Source organism: Ursus maritimus, unplaced genomic scaffold, assembly GCF_017311325.1.
Source record: "Ursus maritimus isolate PB19 unplaced genomic scaffold, ASM1731132v1 scaffold_5, whole genome shotgun sequence".
Classification (NCBI taxonomy): domain Eukaryota; kingdom Metazoa; phylum Chordata; class Mammalia; order Carnivora; family Ursidae; genus Ursus; species Ursus maritimus.
In genome coordinates this window covers 53,371,809-53,391,790 of record NW_024426663.1, presented here as the reverse complement: position 1 = coordinate 53,391,790, position 19,982 = coordinate 53,371,809, and the positions used below count along the sequence as shown (strand labels likewise).

The 19,982-nt window shown below is 51.0% G+C and overlaps 4 protein-coding genes across 9 annotated transcripts in view; 2 read left to right on the top strand and 2 right to left on the bottom strand.

Moving 5' to 3' along the window:
* Positions 1–57: 57 nt before the first annotated feature.
* Positions 58–6,249, bottom strand: APBB3 (amyloid beta precursor protein binding family B member 3). Of its 6 annotated transcripts, XM_008691518.2 has the most exons (13): positions 5,962–6,249; positions 5,343–5,506; positions 5,184–5,260; positions 4,363–4,423; positions 3,972–4,124; positions 3,722–3,849; positions 3,464–3,469; positions 3,164–3,278; positions 2,941–3,025; positions 2,614–2,697; positions 2,231–2,346; positions 1,905–2,096; positions 58–615 (listed from the first exon to the last, which is right to left on the bottom strand). In XM_008691518.2, the coding sequence occupies exons 1-13, from the start codon at positions 6,008–6,010 to the stop codon at positions 379–381; spliced, it is 1,467 nt and encodes a 488-aa protein (XP_008689740.1). In that variant the 5' UTR covers positions 6,011–6,249; the 3' UTR covers positions 58–378. The 6 variants fall into 6 exon arrangements, with proteins under 6 accessions (XP_008689740.1, XP_008689741.1, XP_008689736.1 ...); XM_008691519.2 differs by lacking the exon at positions 3,464–3,469 and having other exon boundaries at positions 3,164–3,305; positions 5,962–6,154; XM_008691514.2 differs by lacking the exon at positions 3,464–3,469 and having other exon boundaries at positions 1,905–2,144; positions 5,962–6,154.
* A 219-nt stretch (positions 6,250–6,468) lies between these two features.
* Positions 6,469–8,510, top strand: LOC121100731 (SLC35A4 upstream open reading frame protein). The gene is made up of 3 exons (XM_040622351.1): positions 6,469–6,627; positions 7,610–7,708; positions 8,313–8,510. The coding sequence occupies exons 1-3, from the start codon at positions 6,613–6,615 to the stop codon at positions 8,508–8,510; spliced, it is 312 nt and encodes a 103-aa protein (XP_040478285.1). The 5' UTR covers positions 6,469–6,612.
* A 427-nt stretch (positions 8,511–8,937) lies between these two features.
* SLC35A4 (solute carrier family 35 member A4) lies at positions 8,938–10,839 on the top strand. Its single transcript, XM_008691505.2, has one exon. It carries the CDS (start codon positions 8,940–8,942, stop codon positions 9,909–9,911), a length of 972 nt encoding a protein of 323 aa, XP_008689727.1. The 5' UTR covers positions 8,938–8,939; the 3' UTR covers positions 9,912–10,839.
* An 873-nt stretch (positions 10,840–11,712) lies between these two features.
* LOC103663748 overlaps positions 11,713–19,982 on the bottom strand; it is a 12,749-nt gene continuing 4,479 nt past the window's right edge. The window contains exons 5-12 of the mRNA XM_040622701.1: positions 16,369–16,502; positions 15,087–15,295; positions 14,596–15,015; positions 13,735–13,786; positions 13,592–13,662; positions 12,992–13,156; positions 12,016–12,174; positions 11,713–11,937 (exon numbers count right to left, since the gene is read on the bottom strand). Of these exons, the coding sequence (XP_040478635.1) occupies positions 11,776–11,937; positions 12,016–12,174; positions 12,992–13,156; positions 13,592–13,662; positions 13,735–13,786; positions 14,596–15,015; positions 15,087–15,295; positions 16,369–16,502 (1,372 nt within the window). The 3' untranslated portion in view covers positions 11,713–11,775. The remainder of the gene's footprint in view (positions 11,938–12,015; positions 12,175–12,991; positions 13,157–13,591; positions 13,663–13,734; positions 13,787–14,595; positions 15,016–15,086; positions 15,296–16,368; positions 16,503–19,982) is intronic.

The following is a 19,982-nucleotide window of genomic DNA, read 5'->3' as shown; positions in this document are numbered from 1 at the left end:
ACCTCACACGGGTGTTAACCCCCAACCCTGTCCCAGGCCCAATATACTCACACCCAGTGAGGTCACTGAGGGATTTTTATTTGTACTGATTTTGCTATAAAGTGTTGCTGAGGTAGAGCCAACTGTCCAGGGCTGGACAGGGGCAAGGAACACAGGGACCCAGGGGAAGGACAGCCAGGGGCCTGGGTTATGGTGCAGGGCCTCTCAGTCATCCCCATAAACATTAATAAACTGGGCAATAAACAGAGGGTAGGCAAGAGCCAGAGGGGCAGGCAGAGAAGTCTTCAAGGAGTGAGAGGCTACAGGCCCCTGGAGAATGAAGGGGTATAGAGTTGGGCATGGATCCAGAGCCTCCTTACCCAGTCCTCCTGGATTAATTTAGGGCATATGGAGCAGAGAGGGTTTCAGGCGGAAGGCATCAAGAAAAGAGAAGACACCCCGCTTTCGAGGGGCTGCCCCTGCACCCCCAACCCCTCCTTTGAGCAGGGGGAGCGGCAGGGGACCTCCTGGGGAGTCCACGGAGCTGGTCCGCTTGAGCCGCAGGCGGGCACGGGCCTGGGCACCCCAGGCCTTGCCTCGAGCTGCAGAGGCCACAAGACACTTCTGGTACTGAACCTACGGAAAAGGGGAATGTGAGGATCCAGCTCCTTTCTGCCCCTGGACTCCCTGAAAGCTTCTGCAGAACAGGCAACTGGCCATGGCTTCAGTCTGGTATGAAGGAGGCTGGTAGTCGGCCCCATCTGGAGCCCCTACACACTCCCAGGGAGCTCAATAACAGAAACAAAATTTGACGTTTACTGAGCTAAGCATTTAAGGAGAGCTGGACACCGTGCTAAGTGCTTCACATAATCAAACTTAATCCAAAGTTATTCATCAGGTGTTATTACCATTTCGTAAATGAGGAAATTTTGGTTCAGAGAGAATATACGTGACTTGCCCAAGGTCACCTATGCAAAAAAATGATAGAACTGGAATTCAAACTTACCCATAAGGTACCTTAAGTGGTCTTCCTGATCCACAAACTTAAATTCACTGCTCAAAACCTTTCAGTGGCTCAAAGTGACTTGGGACAAAATAAACTTGACCACAATCTCTAAATTCTTCCATGACCTGGCGTTTTTTTCTGCCCCATCTCACTTCATCCGCCCCTCCAGATACACTAGATTCTTTTAGGTACCGTAATCCACTAACATTGCTCTCATCTTCGCAGCTGGGCATCCTTGTATTTGGCACACCTTCTGTCCCATTCCCCTTCACCTAACTTCTTCCTTGGACCTTCAGCTCTCAGCTTTCTATCACCTCTTTCAGGTAGCCTTCTGGAATGGGCTGTCTTCTCCATCATCCTGTGGTGTACAACTCCCTTCTGGTCTCTGATCTAACCTGAGTGTTTGGGTGTTCTGTGAGGGCAAAGTCTGTGCCTTCGGTATCAATGAATTCCCAGGATCAAGTATGGTGCCTGGTACCCTGTAGGCACTCGTGTTTGTTATGGAAAGAGTAAGCTGAATTCATAGAGTGCAAGCATCCCACATTCCAATGCCCACAGATGCCAGGAAATACCCTAAATGAGACAAACGGGAGAGATAGTGCCCACCCTACTGCGAACAGCCCCTACAGGATTCAGCTCAATGTTGAAATTTATGTGTGTGCACCCAGGATCAGAGGTTCTGATATTTTAAGAGAAACAGGAATAGTAATTAATACATAAAATGTCCTGCCTCTAAATGTTAGCAATTAACTTAAACTTATTAAAAACAACAAGAGGGCCAAACAAAAGAGTAGTTTACTATAGTCAGCCCTGGGATTACTGGTTGGGGATTTCTGGAGAGTGCCGATCCTGAGCCCCAGTCACCAGCACAGAGCAGCTGCAGGGCCACCCCACCCACCCATTCCCACCCGTAACTCACCATACAAGCAGCCTGCACAGCTTCAGAGAGTCCCCCTGCATGGGGCTGGCACCAGAAGGCTGCACACTGAAAGCTCTGACGGCCCAGGTCAGCAATGAGGCCAAAGGTGTGAGGGTCACGGCCAACACCAATAAAGGTCACAAGGCGCACAGGGCACTGCCATAGTGGTTCCTCCTCTGCACCAGCTTCTGCCTGCCCACACCAGGCCTGGTCACTAGAGGACCGGGCACTGGCTGGACCCTGTGAGCTCTTTCAATAGTAAGCAATGAGCCCCTCAGCATCCATCCCACCCCTCCACAGCCCCCAACTTCACCTTCTTCTGGTACCTGAATGGGATGCGCAGTCATCAGAGAGTCAGACACACTGAGCATGGCAGGGACCCAGGTATCCTGGTCCCCTCGGGTGGTGAGGGTACAAATGGCCTCATTCAGCACGTCCATGCCTGGGGGGACATGCCCACCATAGTGTCTCCCAGATGTAAAGAAAGAAGGGATCTGCAGGGAGTGTCTAGGCCCCTCTCACTGACCTGGGATTCAGAGACATGGCAATAGAAGGGCTGGGGCTGGGCTTAGAATCCTGAGTTGGGAAGGATGGCACATTCTAGGCCAGACAGGGCCATGGGAGCACTTTGAAAAACGGTGATAGATCCTACCATACCCACCTTCCCTGACCTCATGTAGCCCACCTCCTCAGCCAGCTCAGTCCTCACCCATGGCTTTGTTGACTGGCAAGGTCCCCATGTACAGTGCCTCGTACTTCTGAGCAGCCTGACTCACTGCATCCAGCAGCTCCACTGAAATGTACACACAGCAAGTTGGCCTGGGTGCTCTCTCAATGACCCCCTTACAGGAGGACAGGAGGGCCCTTCTGAGAATTGGAGCTAGCAGAAAGAAGGCCACGGGTGCTCCTCCAATTCAGAGTTTGGGATCCCTGGAACCAGCACACATCAGAAGTCCCACATCTCCAGGGAAGTACTAAACAACCCACTTTCACTAAAGTAGCCTCTTACTGCAATGAAGGACCTCCCTCCCCATACCTTGCCGTGGCAGGTCCTCAGGGGAGATGGGGTCTAGGGAGGAGCAAGGGGAATCACCATTGACACCTACACGCTCTGACAAGATCTGAAACACAATGCAACCAGCATGAGATAAAGGGAGAGGGGAGCTGAGGTAAGGAGCCAATACTTCCTGAACCCAACCACCTTGGGAGCTTCAGACCAGCTCCACACCCACATTCCCCGCACCACTCTTGGCCCTTACCTGGGCACAGAGCCCATGTAGGGCACTGGCGATGGCCTTGGCAGGGACATCACAGCGAAACACATGGCACTTGAGCATACAGCTGTCTTTGTCCCCCGCCACAAAAGCGAAGTCCCTGGCAGGGTCAGAGATGGGGCTGGGGCTGGGGCAGGGATGGGCAGAGATTGGGGTAGGGTAGAGGCTGGGTAGGAACAGGGACCTCTAGTGCTTGCAGGACAATGGAAAGTCAGGCAAAGGACGTGGCGGGGAGAGAACAGGGAGATCAGGGCTGGGGCTCAAGGCACCGGGGCTGTCGCTCACCTGTCACTGTTCCGGAAGCATGTGGGAGCACAGGAGAGAATCAGCCCAGCCTCTCAGGCTCTCCCCCATCCGTCCCTGCTGAGCTGGGCCCACCCTCCCCAACCAGAGCTGGACCAGGCAGGGGAGGCAGAGCTTGGGTCCATGTCAGAGGATCTGTGTCCGGGGGTTCAAGTACAGAGGATCAGCATCAGTGGGGATCACAGCCTACAGGCGGGAGGGAGGAGCAACTCTCACTCGGCGGGAGGTAGGGGTCCTCACCGGCCCTTGGAGCTGCCCACACCCCACACACGGATGTGCACCAGAGGCTGGCAGTGGATCAGACTGTGGTCCAGAGGATTCACCAGGCTCATGGCATCCTTCTTTAGGATCATCAGCATGTTCTGACCCTGCCAAGGAAAGGTCAGTCCAGAGCTCAGATGAAGGTGGTTGCCACAGAGAACAGGCAATTCAGCAACAACTGTCTCTGCTGGGCCCTGGGCCGAATCCCTTGAAGGCCCAGCCAGCTCACCTCACCCCAGGCACCATCTGGGGGCTGGCTGCGGCTACGGCTGCGCATCTGAGCCAGTTGCTGGATGCAGTTATTGACTGCAATACTGCTCTTCCCTGGTACAAGATCCTCTTCGGGTACCTCTACCCAACCCAGGGAGCGGACTGCAAAGCACTGACAGGTTAGGGGAAAGGACAGGAGGGCCCTGAGTGAGTGGAGGTGGACATGGAAGTGGAACAGGAGGCAAAACAGGATGAGACGTGTCACAGGTTCCACACACATAAACCTGCCAGTACCCACTCCTTTCACCCTTCATCATCTCTTCTCAGCCCAATCCCACCCCTGACCTTTCCCTTGGAACAATCCACCACCGCCACAACCATTCCTTGGGCCCTCAGGCCCAAGACACTACCTTAGCTCCTGGTTCCATGCTCTGGATGTAGGATTCCTCACCATACCAGGACAGAGAGTTCCTGGAAGAGTGGAGAGCTCGTAAGGTGATCACACTTCCTACAGAAGGGACAGTGGGGAAACCCTGACTGCCTGATGTCATGAGATGTAGGATAAGACCCAGAACATAGTGCCCCAAACATAAAACCAGAGTGGGAGAGGGCCCAAGACATATATAAATGTAACTGAGAGTGTGGTTTAAAATTCGAAAAAAAAAAATTCAGGACATGGGACATAGAATAAAAGTTGCAAATATGGGGGCGCCTGGGTGGCACAACGGTTAAGCGTCTGCCTTCGGCTCGGGGCGTGATCCTGGCGTTGTGGGATCGAGCCCCACATCAGGCTCCTCCGCTGTGAGCCTGCTTCTTCCTCTCCCACTCCCCCTGCTTGTGTTCCCTCTCTCGCTAGCTGTCTCTGTCTCTGTCAAATAAATAAATAAAATCTTAAAAAAAAAAAAAAGTTGCAAATATGGAACAGGATCCAAAACAACAGGACCAGAACCCCAAATTGAGAAAAGACTCTCTAGAACACAGGACAGGAACCCCCACGGAAAGAGCTCAGTACAGTGGCCAAGATCTAGAACATGATTTATCAGTACCCAGAATAGGGAAGAACATGTAGCAAAACACAGATCATGGAACAAAGGACAAACTTCAAAATACTAAGACTAAAAAATGGGACAGAGCCAAGAACCTGGGCTTGAAAGCAGAATGTGGGTCCAGCTGCATCACTGAATGCCATAGAACCCCAAGTCTTTCATTAGGTCTTGCCTATCCCTGTTACCTGCGGTCCAGTGAGCTCTCCAGGCTAGAGAAGGATCTCCCCTTGGGGGGCCGAAGTGCCCAAATCCCCTCCGTCCTCTGTAGAGAGGGAACCAGGTCAGTGTGGCAACAGGCCTAGATCCACACACGGACTCAGACCCCCTTCTCCCACTCCACCTACCGTGCCTGGGTCCTCTGCATCTCCTGTCTCCCAGGTTGGGCGCTGCCACTGGGTGCTGCCACTAGGCACATGCCAATAGTAAGTACCTGCAGCATCGCGTATCTTTCTCCAGCCAGGGGGCAGTCCTGGCTCCCCCTCAAGACTCTGGTCCCCCCACAAGTCATCTACCGGAACATAGGATGGGGAGAGGAATCACGGGATTGGAGAGGGAAGGCATATTAGTGAGTTCAGAATAACCCTGTCAGAACCCTCCCTCCAGGGGCGCCTGGGTGGCTCAGTCGGTTGAGCCGCTGCCTTCTACTCAGGTCATGATCTCAGGGTCCTGGGATCGGCCCCACGTGGGGCTCTCTGCTCAGCAGGGAGCCTGCCTGTCCCTTTCCTCCCCGCTTGTGCTCTCTCTCGCTCTCTCTCAAATTAATAAATTATAATTAAAAAAACAAAAAACAAAAAAACGCTCCCTCCATCCCAAAGGGAACAATCCTTAGGATGGAGGTCCAGAAGGTAGGTCCTTTACAGCGCAAAGATCCAGGGTTCATTTGTCCCCTGGTCCTCACCCTAAGACATACCCCGTCAACTCGTTCACCCTCCCCGTCCTCCCATTGGGCCCCTCCGTGCACACCATCGCAGTTGACCAGAATGATGGCCAGCATGTAATCCTTGCCCAGCATAGCCCCGACCGCGTCCCCGCCGGCCTTTGCCGGCCCGCAATCTCAGCCCAGCTCGACGTCCGGATCTGCTGCGCCCACAAGCCCAGCCTCTCTGCGCTGGCCGGGCCAACCGGCGCCGCACAAATCCGAGGTGGGGTAAGAGCCGGATCCCAGGGGCGGGAAAGGACGAGCCCGAGCAGCGCCGCCCGCCGAGGGGTGGCGCGTGTAAACAGGCCTCTGAATCCCCAAGTGGGTGCGCGTTTCCGTGCGTGGCTCCGGGAAAGGCGCACCGACGCCAACGGCCCCACTGACATCACGCCGCAACTGTGAGTTCATCAAAGGGCGGACGACCAGCCAGACGAACGTGCACAGCGCGCACATGCGCACGAGTGAGCTCTTCGCTTCCAGGTCGTGTGCGCGCGCGGACACGCAGCTTGTGCCGCGCCGGAGGCGTCACGTGGGAGTACCTGAGAGACGGAGACTAGCCGGGCTCCGCCGGCCGAAGAGCACCTTCATCCTTTCCAAAAATGCCCCGGAAGTGCCTCCGCCCTCAGTAAAGATGGCCGTAGCACTTAGCATGAGGGAGGCGGGGCTGCGCCTGCGCAACAAGTTCGGCGGGGAAGATGGCGGATGACAAGGTGAGTGAATGTGGGGATTTTCTGCAGTGTGGGATGGTCTTCACACCGTCCTTGGGAGAGGCGACACTGGAGCCTCTCTTGCGTAGGGGTGCCGTTTATGGGGTTTTTCCTCTTGTTGGGTTTATACTGTCGACTGCCTCAACATTGGGGAGTGGAGTAGCGGAGCACTACACGAGGCAAGCAGAGCCGGGCATCTCCCAAGTGTCCTCTCCCGGGACCCTCACGATCCTTAGTTACCGGCACACAGCCAAACACACTCACCCTGACACACTCCTCACTCTTTTTCATTCCCTAGCCCCCCGAAATTTCTCTCCCAGGAACACGACGTTTCCAAGCCACACGGATACGCACATTCTCATTCAGACTCTATTGCGCATACGCTGAATTTCATACTTTGAGGTGATCAGAGCCACTCGGTTCATTTACCCATACTCCTGCAGACAGCCACCCCACCCCTACCCCAGCTAGTGCATCCAGTCACACATTCAGTGTGAGAAGCCCAGGCAGAAATCAGATTTATCCCAGAGCGTCCAGGGAACTGCCTCAGGCCATTATTCACCATTGGTCTGAAGTTCAGCACCATCCTCACATTTACTAAGTACTTACCAGTCTTTGTGTTAGGCTTGGGGACCCAATAGGCAAGACCAACCGGTTGCCACTTTCAGGTAGCTTATAGTCAAGTCAGTCAGCCCGATAAATTTAATTGAAGGGGCTAGCTGTTCCTCTTGCCTCTCTACACACTGCTTGCTGTACAAAATTCTGTAACGGTTGTCACAGATGAGGATCCCATATATCACTCCCTCCGTGGCTCCCGTGTGAATTGACTTTTGAATGTCTTTTCTTCGTTACCACCATCATCTCAGGAAGTTTTTGTAAGAAGAGATTTCTCATGCTCGCACCCCCACCCACCCAGCCTCTGATAGACCTGAGCGGAGAACGGGGCTGCGTTAACCTGCTGGAGGCGGCTTCTTTCTTGTTCTAGGATTCTCTGCCCAAGCTTAAGGACCTGGCATTTCTCAAGAACCAGCTGGAACGCCTGCAGCAGCGTGTGGAAGACGAAGTCAGCAGTGGTGTGAGCCAGGTAAAGTTGCACGTGCCTACCACTCTCCCCCACCACCACCGTTGGGCTGCATTGCCCTATATGCTTTTGAATGGGTAATAGAGATTTATTCAGCAAATGGTTATTGAGGGCTGTTTCACTGTGACCCCAAGGAAAGTTTCCCTAAGAAAATGACACTTGAACTGGCATCTTAAATAGAAGTTAACTAGGTAAAGAGGAGAGGATAGAACATTTCAGGCAGATGGAACAACATATGCAAAGCTTTCATGGTTGGAAGTAGCATGATGAACTTGGGGAGTGAAAATAGTTTAGTTTGGCTGCAGTAATGGGGAGCATGATAGGAAGTGAGGCTGGAGAAGCAGGCAGGGGCCAGATTCCTCAGAGACATCTCTGTACCTTTGTGGTAGGGTTCTGTGGTTGGAGTCTTCTAACCACAGGGTTCTGAGACTGTGTGATCAGGACTTCTAGGTTCTTTTTCTGCCTCCAGAACCTTGAGAAAATCTTTGAAGAGAATACTGCAGAGTAAGGAGGAGCAGGTGGCGGGATGCTCTAGGGCCAGCTTGAGTAGATCCTGGGTCGAGAAGGGAGACCCTGGCTGAGTTTCCTCCTTCATTTTGCTCCACAGGATGGCTCGCTTATGTCCTCCCCATTCCTCAAGGGCTTCTTAGCCGGCTATGTGGTGGCCAAACTGAGGGCATCAGCAGTGTTGGGCTTTGCTGTGGGTACCTGCACTGGCATCTACGCAGCTCAGGCATATGCTGTGCCCAATGTGGAGAAGACATTGAGGGACTATCTTCGGTCATTGCGAAAGGGGCCTGACTAGCTCTGGATCTCATGGGGGAGGAAGGATGAGCACCTCAGTCCTGCAGGTTGAGGCCTTTCAACCACAGACACCATATTTGGCTTCCCCACCTATCACCCTTTTGCTGTCTCCAACTTGCCCACAGCCTTCATCCTTGCTTTCCTTCCTGCAGAGGGTAAACATTGGCTTATCAGCCAGCAGTTTGGATGCCCCTCCTTAACCCCATGGGACTGGCCCCAAGACTGTAGCTTCTAGGGCCACACCAGCCCCTTCCTCTTCCAGCCCTGACTGTGGAGTTTGCAGCTGGCTCTGATTCTAAGTATTCTCTCTAGCGATGTACCACGGCTCCTTCCTCCTGCGAGCTGGCTCCGTACTGATTTTCCCCAAACTTGTTACAATTCCCGCTACCCCCTTGCTGGCTACGCAGGCCACCCAGGGTCTGGTTTGGGCATGAGTGTAGAGGACGGGGGTTCGCCAGGCCTGGGCCGACCCAGGCAGGCCCGCTGGACCCTGATGCTACTCCTGTCCACTGCCATGTATGGTGCCCATGCCCCGTTGCTGGCACTGTGCCATGTGAACGGCAGAGTGCCCTTCCGGCCCTCCTCGGCTGTGCTGCTGACTGAGCTGACCAAGCTACTGTTGTGCGCCTTCTCCCTCTTGGTGGGCTGGCAGGCGTGGCCCCAGGGGGCCCCACCATGGCGCCAGGCTGCCCCCTTTGCACTGTCAGCCCTACTCTACGGAGCTAACAACAACCTGGTGATCTATCTACAACGTTACATGGACCCCAGCACCTACCAGGTGCTGAGCAATCTCAAGATTGGAAGCACGGCCCTGTTCTACTGCCTCTGTCTCCGGCACCGCCTCTCTGCACGCCAGGGCTTAGCACTACTGCTGCTGATGGCAGCAGGGGCCTGCTATGCAGCTGGTGGCCTCCAGGACCCTGGGAACACCCTTCCTGGACCCCCTTCGGCAGCTGCGGCTGGCCCCATGCCCCTGCATATCACTCCACTGGGACTGCTGCTTCTCATCTTGTACTGTCTGATCTCAGGCCTGTCGTCCGTGTACACAGAACTGCTTATGAAGCGACAGCGGCTGCCCCTAGCACTTCAGAACCTCTTCCTCTACACTTTTGGTGTGCTCCTGAATCTAGGTCTGCATGCAGGTGGTGGCCCTGGCCCAGGCTTCCTGGAGGGTTTCTCCGGATGGGCAGCGCTTGTGGTGCTGAGCCAGGCACTAAATGGACTGCTCATGTCAGCTGTCATGAAGCACGGCAGCAGCATCACACGCCTGTTTGTTGTGTCCTGCTCACTGGTGGTCAATGCCGTGCTCTCGGCAGCCCTGCTGCGGCTGCAGCTCACAGCTGCCTTCTTCCTGGCCACGCTGCTCATTGGTCTGGCTGTGCACCTCCACCCAGACTCCTGACCCTGTTGATTGGGCACCACCATCAGAGCCACCTCCCAGGCTTCCGGACCCTTCCTCAGCAGCCAGCCCTGTAACAAGTGCCTTGTGACAAAAGCTGGGGAGGTGAGAGCAGCCAGGTTAGTCTCTGGAGATAGGTAAATGAAAGGTTATCCCAGGAGACTTGAAGACTGGGTTTGATTAAAGAAACTTTCCAGAAGTTCATCCACACTAAGGAATTGGGGGAGCATCAATACCTAGGCCTTAGAAATGACCCTACCCCCGATAGAGGAGGCTCCTTGCCTCATCCTGCATGAATGCAGTTGTTTCAACCAGGGTATGGGCAGCAGTTGGCTATCCTTGCCTCCTGTGGTCGCCCCAACAGACCCATTACCCCCAGGCCTGGTATGGGCAACTCCAGCCCCGCTTTGGTACATGACTCCCCCATTAAAGACATTCACCCTTCACTGTTATGCAGGAAAGCCCAATTGCCACAGCTTTTATACTGATCACCCAGGCCACTCTTCCAAGCTCCCCTAGATCCAGCAGCACCTGGAGACAATGCCCCATGCTCCTTCCACAGCACTGCTCTCCACACCCATCCAGCCTTTGTTGGAAACCCCAGAGAGGGCTGGAGCTTGACTCATCTCAGGGAATGTTGCCCCTGGGCCCTGGCTTAAGGCTACACTCCTGACCTCTCTGCTCACCCCAAGGGCCCTCTCAAAGCCCACTGCCCCCCTCTGCAGCTCCTAGGAGGTACCATTCTTCTCACTCTGGGTCCTGCCACTGCCTAGCAGTGTCCCAGCTCTCAACAGTTTAGGGAAGCTCTACACAGAGTGACCTGGAACCAGGCACAGGGAAATTTGGTGTAGCTCAATCAGTGTCTCTAACTATGTAAGCAATAAAGTCTTAATAAAGTGTTCTGGGGGTGCAGGTGGTTCCTGCAATTGGCTACGATAGTCCTGCGTCTTCTCTGTTGCGTAGCTTCACTCAAACATAATTTTGTTCTCCTAGTGCCCTGAATGTCTTAATGCTGGAGTAACTTACAGACTGGGAGCATTATTTCCTTTCGGGCTCCATGGAGTGGAGACTGTTCTCTGTCAATAGAACTTTCCAAATTTCTCTGAAGCACAAAACTTGGGCACTAGGGAATTTGGAGGGATTCTTGGGAATAGAAGGTACTAGGCCCGGCAGGACAAACTAGATTTTAGGCTAGAGAACTCATGGGTTCCATATGGTTTTGATTCTCATTTCCTCTAGTTTCCTCATTGATATTCCTTCCTGTCATCTCTCCTCATAGCCAGACGAACAGGAGGCCCTGCTCCCGTGGGAGAATACCAAGTAAACTTTAAAAAAAAAAAAATTTAAAAAGGAAAATAAGAGTGAGACCTATTGGAGAATCTTAGGAAGTTGCGTAGAGTTCGGGAATCTTTTTTTCTTTTCTCTTGTTTTTTAATGTCCCTAAATGATACCAATACACTGCATCTTGTGAACCACTATGTGCAGTGTAGAACTATGGTCAGCCAGGCTTGAATTTGAATTCTGGCTCTGTCACTTATTAGCTGCCTGTGCTTGGGCAGTTACTTAACCTCTCCAAGCTTTAGTTGCCTTACCTCTGAAATGGGGGTCAAATGGCACCTACCACTATATAGGATAGTGGGGAATGCTAAAATGAAGTTGTGGATATTTGGCGCTTAACAGGGACTGGCACAATGAGACCCGGTTAGTAGTATCATTATCCATAATGAAGGTTAGCTTGGTTATTGTGTCCCAGCTCCCTCTTCCTTCTAGGCCCCTTAAGAATGAAGAGACAGGAAGCTGCCCCTGCAGGATTACAGATCATCAGATTTCTCCCCAGGGCAGCAATCCGGCAATGACAGGCCTCAGCCTAGTCTGCTCCCTGCCGAAGCTGCTGGTTCTGGGCTTGGAGCTCCTGGTTCTGCGTGGCTAGGCTGATGTTGTCTTGCAGGACACCAGCCAGCAGGCTGCGGTGGTGATGCTCTGTGGTCATGGCCTGCTCCTCCCACAGACTTCGCCAGGCTCGGAATACCTGTGCCCAGATTCAGAGATGCTCGTCAGTCAGCCAGCCTTGGAACCATTTCAAGGGCTGCTTTTTGGCCTCACTGACCTGCAGCATATGGCGTGTCCGAGCTCGGGCAGACTGCACGTGCAGGTCATAGAGGGCTGCGAGGTCCTGCTCAGCAGTGTCCTGTTCTGCCTGAAGGGCCTCCAACTGGAGTCTCAGCACCTTCTGCTCCCGGGACCATCTCTGCCTCTCCTTGCAGGCCTTCAGTGATAATACATATTCTTTGTTCAGTGCCACCTGTGTGCCAGGCTCTGTTCTAAACACTTCATGTGTATTATTTCATTTTATCCAATGAAAACCATATGGGGTAGTTGCCATTTTAGTTTTCCAAATCTGGTAGATAGATACGGAAACTGTGGATCAGAGAAGTGACCTAACCTGCCCAAATTCACATGGCTAGTGAGGGACAGAACTGAGATGACACGTGCCTTTCAATGGTTCTCTGTCATTCTTAGGGTAAAGTCCAAACTCAGAGGCATGGCACACACTGGTCTCTTTAGCCTCGCCTCTGACCCTGCACCTGCCAGGCCCTGCCAGCTGGGCAATTTGCTATACCCAGACTGTACTTTGCCACTGCTTCCCTCTGGACCTTTGCTCATACAGTATTGTCCTCAGAACATATCCCAACCCCCATGGACACAAATTTTGTTTCTTAATTTGTTCAAACAAGTTATATTTACTCAGTGCCTCTATGTGGTGAGTACAGACTGGCCAAGCGGAGCTCAGTCTAGTGAATTCCTCTGGCTGATTTTTTTTTTTTTTTCGTCTCAGCTAAATGCCATCTTCTGTGATTCACTCCAGCCTGGGTCAGGCACACCTCTTTGTTCCCACAGGCCCTTAGCTCCCTGCATCACAGCACTTAGCACTGAAAATTGCTTCATCTGTCCCCCACAAAGCTGTGAAGACCATGAGAGAGGGTATGGCCCAGTATGTTGTGATTGAGGCTGGACCCCAGCCCCCAGCACAGTGCCTGGACCAATTAGAAGGAGCCTCAAGTCCCCTACTTGACCCTCCTTACCTCCTTTCCAGCCACCAGGCCTTTGACCTGGTCACCTGCCACCTCCTCTTCCTGTTCCAAATGCTTCAGCTCCTCTTGGATCCATATTTGGTGCTGTTCGTGCAGTCTCTTCCTCCGTGCCTGGGCCAAGAAGAACTGCAGGGCCACATCTGGGACCTGCCAGGCCTAGGTGGCATTAGTCTAGGCTCAGCCAGAAGCCCATGTGTGTCCACAGCCTTGGGACTCAGGGTCCAACTTTTCAACAGAACCCCACTACCAGGACTGCTCCTAGAGCTACAGCCAGGACCTAATGGCCTTTAAGAGCCTGTAGCCTGGACAGAGACTTGAAGGTCATAGGGACAAAGGGGAGGTATTGGCTCTACCAGTAGGTGCCATGGAGGCCTGAAGGATCCTATACCCCTAATGTGACCCAGTAGGAGAACAGCCTTCCTTCCCATGCCCCTCCCTTAGGAACCACATAGCCTTTTGGGTCTTCTTTTTGCCAGAAGCTCCATATTTCTCCCTGATGTTGAGGCAGGGAAGCAGTAGACGTATTAACTGGGCTCTGCAACTACACTCCCCCAACAGCTTCCAGCTGTTCTGGGGCACATGGGGTATTACCTGTTCCTCAGAGTCCCTAAGAGGATGATTTTGGTGGAGCCCAAGTCCTAGAGATGCTGTTATTCCTACCACTGGAAGAAAATGCAGTTAAGCCCAGTAAAGGTGGAAAAGATACCCAGCTCCACCCCAAGCCCCAAACCCACCTTCAGGCTCTCCCTGGAAGCCTGGGCTGTGGCGTGCTGTTGAATCTATCACCTGCTGAGAAAATAGTAGGAGTGAGAATTCCATACCCTTCCTCCCAGGATAGTGTGAGTTAAGCTCAGGGCTTTAAAAATCAGATAGATCGGGTCCCAGCCCCTCCTCTCCTCAGCTGTGTGACTTCAGGCAGGTGACTAGTCTTTTGAATCCATGTAAAATAGAGCTGATAAAAGTTGTAGAGAGCATGAAATAAGATAAGGCACCCAAACCACAAGTGACAGGCACTGCTCAATAAATGGGAGCTTACATGCCTAATTCCCGAGCTGTAAAAACAAGTTGTAAGTAATTATGAAAAGGGCAGGGGAGGTGGATAGGAGCAGCATTCCAGCCACACTGTGGCAAATCCTGGAAGACAGTGCCCCCTTCTGTACAGGACCGGCCATGCAGTCTAAACATATGCAAAATTACCATGTTGAGTCTAAAGACGGGTATGTTTGCCCCTCTGTTGCCTTTGATTGTGTCAGTGACCCTGAGATACTCAGATCACTTCTCTGAGCCTCAGTTTGCTCACCTGAAAAATGTAAGCAGTATTATCTTCTCTGCTTAAAAAAATTCTATGGTTTCCCCATTGACCTTCAAGATGAAGTCCAAACATCTCAATAAATTTACAAGGCCCTTTATGACCTGGCTCCTGCTTCACTCTTTTTTTTTTCTTTTTCCCACTTCACTCTTCAATCCTTCTCTCTTGACTCTTCTTCAAACTATTCTCCAGCAAAGTGAGCTACTTGCAGCCCCCGAAAGAGATCAAGCTCTCACTTATTTCTGAGACTTTGCCTGTTATCTTCTGTGCCTGGAATGTTCTCTCATTTTTCCTGGCCACCTCTTTCAGGAATCAACTTCCTCCATGAAACGTTCCTTCCTTCTCTTGCCAAGACTAACTTAGACGCCCCATAGAACCCTGTGTTGATAAGGCCTTCAGAGCATTGATCATCTCGTTTCTTTCCAGAAATTGTAAACTCCATGAGGACAGGGATTTCCCAGGGTCTACATAGCACTGTGCCTGACACATAGTGAGAAGTCAGTAAACGTCTGGGAATCATTAAATTAGTGAATGAAAGAAGGGCCTCCACATAGTGCTCTGCAAACAGGACAGGAAGCCAGACATCAATGGGGCTCCTAAGAGGTTGAACGAGAAGACCTACCTGTAGTTCTGGGAGCCCCACAGCCTCAGCTTTTACCCTTTCGAGCATCCGGCTTCCTGGGCGCTGGCTCCAGGCTTTTACCACCTGTGGAGAGACGGTTCAGGGAGGCTCCACCCGTTGCTCTCTCAGGCACCTCCAGGCCTCACCTTGCTTACCTGCAATTCTCGCAATGCCCTGCCCAACTGGCTGAGCCCACTCTCTGTCAGGTTGTCTCCAAGGAGGCCTGAGCGCAGGCTCTTCAGGCCAGCGCGGCGGGCCCGGGCCTCTTCTACTGCATCCCACAGGGTGGGCCTCACCTGTTTCACCTGCATCCTCCTTCCCTCGGCCCCTAACAGAGCAGCCCAGAGCAAGCTCGGGGAGCCACCTAGTGAGGGGAGATTCAGAGTGAACCACTCCTGGATTCCAAAGGACGCCACCTGTAATACTTTTAATTTTTATTAATAGCGCTATTTATAAAGAGAGCTAATATCTATCAGGTGTTTACATGTGCTTGTTGGCACCACGCTAAGGCTTTGCACGGATCCCCTTTTTCATCCACGTAACACTCCAGTGGGGCAGCAACTCTAATTTGTCCTACCCCCGCACTTTCTAGATGAAGCAAATGAAGCTCAGAGAAGTCAAGCAACTTCCTGGTGAGTAGCAGAGCTAGGACTCAAGTCCAGTTCTGTCTGACATTAAGGCCTAGGCCCTTTATCATGGTACCAAACCGGCCAGCGGATACACACACTTTTGTCCTTCACTGCTTTTCCTTGAGGGCATGAACTGCCCTAACTTATCCTCCTTACTCCACAGGGCCTGGCACAGTGCGTAGTCTGGGAGTATATTAGTCAAATTAATGTACTTTTGTTGGTTTGGGAGACAGAGAGCCAGGCTCTTTTTTTTCTTTTACCTTTGTTATAGAAAATTTCAAACATATACAAAGTAAAGGAAACCCATCTATTTATCACCCACCTTCAATAATTATCAACTCTTGACCATCCTTGTTTGATCTATACCCCCACTTGACCTCCCACATGTCTCTGACATCATATCATTTCACAGAGGCCCGATATTTAATAAGTGTGTGAAAACAGGCAAGTTCTTTCCCTTCTCTGATCCTCCCTTTCCTCACTTATAAATTAAGCTTCCCTCTCTTTCCTCATCTAAGTTGGATGTGTCTTATGGGGTTATGGTAAGAATAAAAGGCATTGTATAAAAATTCTTGGTAAACTGTTGAGAGTCTCTGAAGGGTGAGGAGTTGCTTTTACTATTGGCCCTGCCCCTCCAGACTTTGGCAACCTAACCATCCTGGGACCTTTCTGAATCCTGGCCCTCCCAGAGGGTCAGGCTCTCTCTGGACTGCGGGTGGGGCTGCAGCTGATTTGGTGAGAGGGTGAGTCAGGCATAAGTTAGATCCCAGAGCTTCCCCTAGACCCCCATACCCTCCCTCCAGGCCACCTTGAGGGTCCAGGCGAAGAAGAAGGCCACTGTAGTTGTTTCCTTCCAGGAGCCGTGTGACAATCCATGGCAGAGAGCCTTCTACCTCCTCACCAATAACCTTACCAGCCAACACCTGCAGCAGGGGGCAATCTCTGCCAGAGGGAGGGAGGAAGAAAGGACATGTCCACTGGTGGATGGGGAAAGAAACTGGCCCAAGTCACACTCTGATGGAAAGGTTGACTATTTCCAGTAACTTTTGTGCACCACCAGGCAGATTTGCAATCTTGCCTAGATCTTTATTTTATTTTATTATTTTTTAAATTGTACAGTGTATTCTCATAGTACAAAATTCAATTTGTCTATCTGATAAGGGACTTGTGTCCAGAATGTTTAAAGAACTCTTACACCTCAGTAATAAAAGACTAATCACCCAATTTAAAATGGCAAAGCAAGGCCATCATGAAAATGGCAGAGTAGGGAACTCTGGGAGTCTGTCCTTTGCCAGAAACATGTGGCAAAAATGGTCAGAATCAACCTTCCTGGAACTCTGGGGGACAGTCAAAGGTTTACAGCAACCAAGTGAATGCTTCACTGAGAGAAACCCAACTTAAATATGTTGAGCTCTTTGTGGTGTTTTAACTGACCCCAGCCACAACCTCTTCCCCAGCACAGAGGTGGTCTTGAAAACAACAACCCACATTTCTGGTGGGGGTACTTGGCTCTGGAGGGAGCTGAGCAGGTCTTGTTCCCAAGGAATTGTGTTTGTTGTTTTGACTCTCTAGGGTTCCCCCGAAAGGACTGACAAAAAGGGGCTTCCCTTTGTTTCACTTGCCTCGGAACTCTCTCAGGGCCGAACAGCTATGCTGGAGGACAGTCCCTCAAAACTTTGAAAGATGAAAGAACGAGCAAAAATAACAGTTGGAGCAAACAACAGATGCACGGAAAGTCTGGGAAGAAAAGTTGGGGAGTGAGATTTGGGGGGAATAAGGAAAATTCCCCCACGCCCTAGGGAACCTAGGAAGCCACACACATGCCCAGGGCAGGATGCATACTGCGAAAAGACCTGAGAAGATCCTGAGTTTTCATTTCTGGCTGATTTTTAAGCTCAGTGCAAGCGGGAAGGGAGGCTAAGGCAGAACCATAAATGTACTGGCTAAGCATAGAAGGACCAACCCAACACAGAGCCATCTACAGAATCTTGGAAAAAGTTTTTTCTTTTTTCTCTTCTTTCTTTCTCTTTTTTTTTTCCTTTAAAAAAAAGGGGGTGGGGGGTTGGTCCCAGCAGTTTAAGGATTTCTATGTCAGGTCACTAGTTAACCACTGAGATAACAGAATGGAGACTTCAGTGAGCACAAAGAAAACAGTCTTTGCAAAAATTGTTTGGAAAAGTAACTAAGCAAGCAGATAGCTGCAGCCCATAGCAAGCAACAATGCCAACCCTAGAGAGGATGGAGAATCTGGTTTTCAGAGTTATCACATTATCATACCCAAAATGTCAGAGCATTAAGGAAAAGAAATGGAGACTTAAGAGACTAGCACAATAAAGAATATAGTCTTTACAAAAATAAAAATTCTCAAATTGGTCAGTTTCCAACCAATCAATTCCAACCAAAAATATCAGGCCTGCAAATAAACAAGAACGAATGGCCCACCCACAGGAAAAAAAAATGAACAGAAACTTCCCTGAGGAAGTATAGACTCTGGGTTCACTACACAAAGACTTTAATTCAACTATCTTAAATATGCTCAGAAAACTAAAAGAAATCAAGAAAATGATGTCTCAATGAATTGAAAATATCAATAGAAGCATAGAAATTATAAAAAAGGAACCAAGTAGAGGGGCTCCTGGCTGGCTCAGTTGGTGGAGCATGAGGCTCTTGATCTCAGGGTCATGAGTTCGAGCCCCATGGTGGGTGTAAATCTTACTTAATAAAATAAAATAAAATAAAATAAAATAAAATAAAATAAAATAGGAACCAAGTAGAAATTCTGGAGCTGAAAAGTACAGTAACTGAAATCATAAATTCCCTAGAGGGCAGATTTGAGCAGGCACAAGAAAGAATCTCAGCAAAGTTGAAAATAAGTCAAACAGAATTATGCAGTCCAAGAAGCAGAAAGAAAAAATGAAGGAAAATGAGCCTAAGGGACTGCTGGATGCATCAAGTGTATAAACATAGGCAGAATGGGAATCTCAGAGGGAAAGGAGAAAAGGGGGGCAGAAAGATTATTTGAAGAAATAATGCTCAAAAATTCCCCCAAATTTTATGAAAGACATTAATCTATATGTCCAAGAAGCTCAACAAATTCCAAAAAGGATAAGCTCAAAGAGATCCATGCCAAGACACGTTATAATCAAATTGTCAAAAGCCAAAGAGAAAACCTTGAAAGTAGCATAAGAGAAGCAACTATGTACAAGCGATACTTCATAAGACCAATTTCTCATCAGAAATTATGGAGGCCAGGTGCTTCTGGGTGGCTCAGTCAGTTAAGCATCTGCCTTTGGCTCAGGTCATGATCCTGGGATCAAGCCCCACGTCGTCGGGAGGGTCCTTGCTCAGCAGGAAACCTGCTTCTCCCTCTCCCTCTGCCTGCCACTCCCCCTGCTGTGCTCTCTCGCGCGCTCTTGCTCTCGCTCTCTCTCAAATAAATAAATAAAATCTTTAAAAAGGAAAGAAAGAAATTATGGAGGCCAGAAGTCAGTCAGACGACATACTTAAAGTGCTGTAAGACAAAGCCTGTCAACTAAGAATTCTATATCTGGGAAAATTATCCTTCAAGAATGGGAAGAAATTAAAGTATTCCCAGATTAGTAAAAGCTGATGGAATTCATTGCAAGTAGACCTGCCTTACGAGAAATGCTAAAGGAAGGGGTCCTTCACCACGTCCGAGGTGAGGAAAGGAGAGTCTGGGGTTGCCCTGTGTCTGCATCCATATTTCAGCCTCCCCCCCCAGTCACCACTCCCGAAAGCAGTCAGAAGACTCCATCAGACTTACAGGGCTCTGGGGAGCTGCAGGATCCTCAAGGCCCCTCGCCACATGCCCTGGATCCCAGGCCCCTCAGGAGGATCAGGCCCTGGGCAGGACATGGTGACAGTGAGCAGAGAGCAGGCCCTGTGAGAAGAGGGTAGGATCAGGCCAAACACCTAAGGGATGGGGGTGGGAGGTGACAGGTACCCTCCTGTCCTCACCTGCCTTCGCCCCCTGCAGCCTGCAAGTACAGCTCCGAGGCTGCTCTTGAGTCAGACACCTCCACCTCACTGGCATTTTCCACCACCCTGCAGGAAGGGGAGGCTGAGCTCAACTCCTAAGCACCAGGGTTCTGTCCAGCCCCCCAGAACCTCTGTGTGGGAAGTCCATTGGGATCCCAAGAGCCTGTGAGAATCATCCCCAATTTCCAAGCTCAGTGTATCCCCTAAAAGCGTCTCATCTTCATGATCTCTTTTTGCCTCCTGTCATCTGCCCAATGAGGCAAAGAGGCTCATTGGGATTTCTCCCATTTTACAGATGGAGAAACTGAAGTTCTGCTCCGTGAGATGCTCAAATCTCCCAGGATGATAATGACTGAGTTGAAGAGGGTAAGAAGAGTGAGAGGGTTGGGGCTATGAGATGCAGGGAAGAGGATGAGAGGGCGT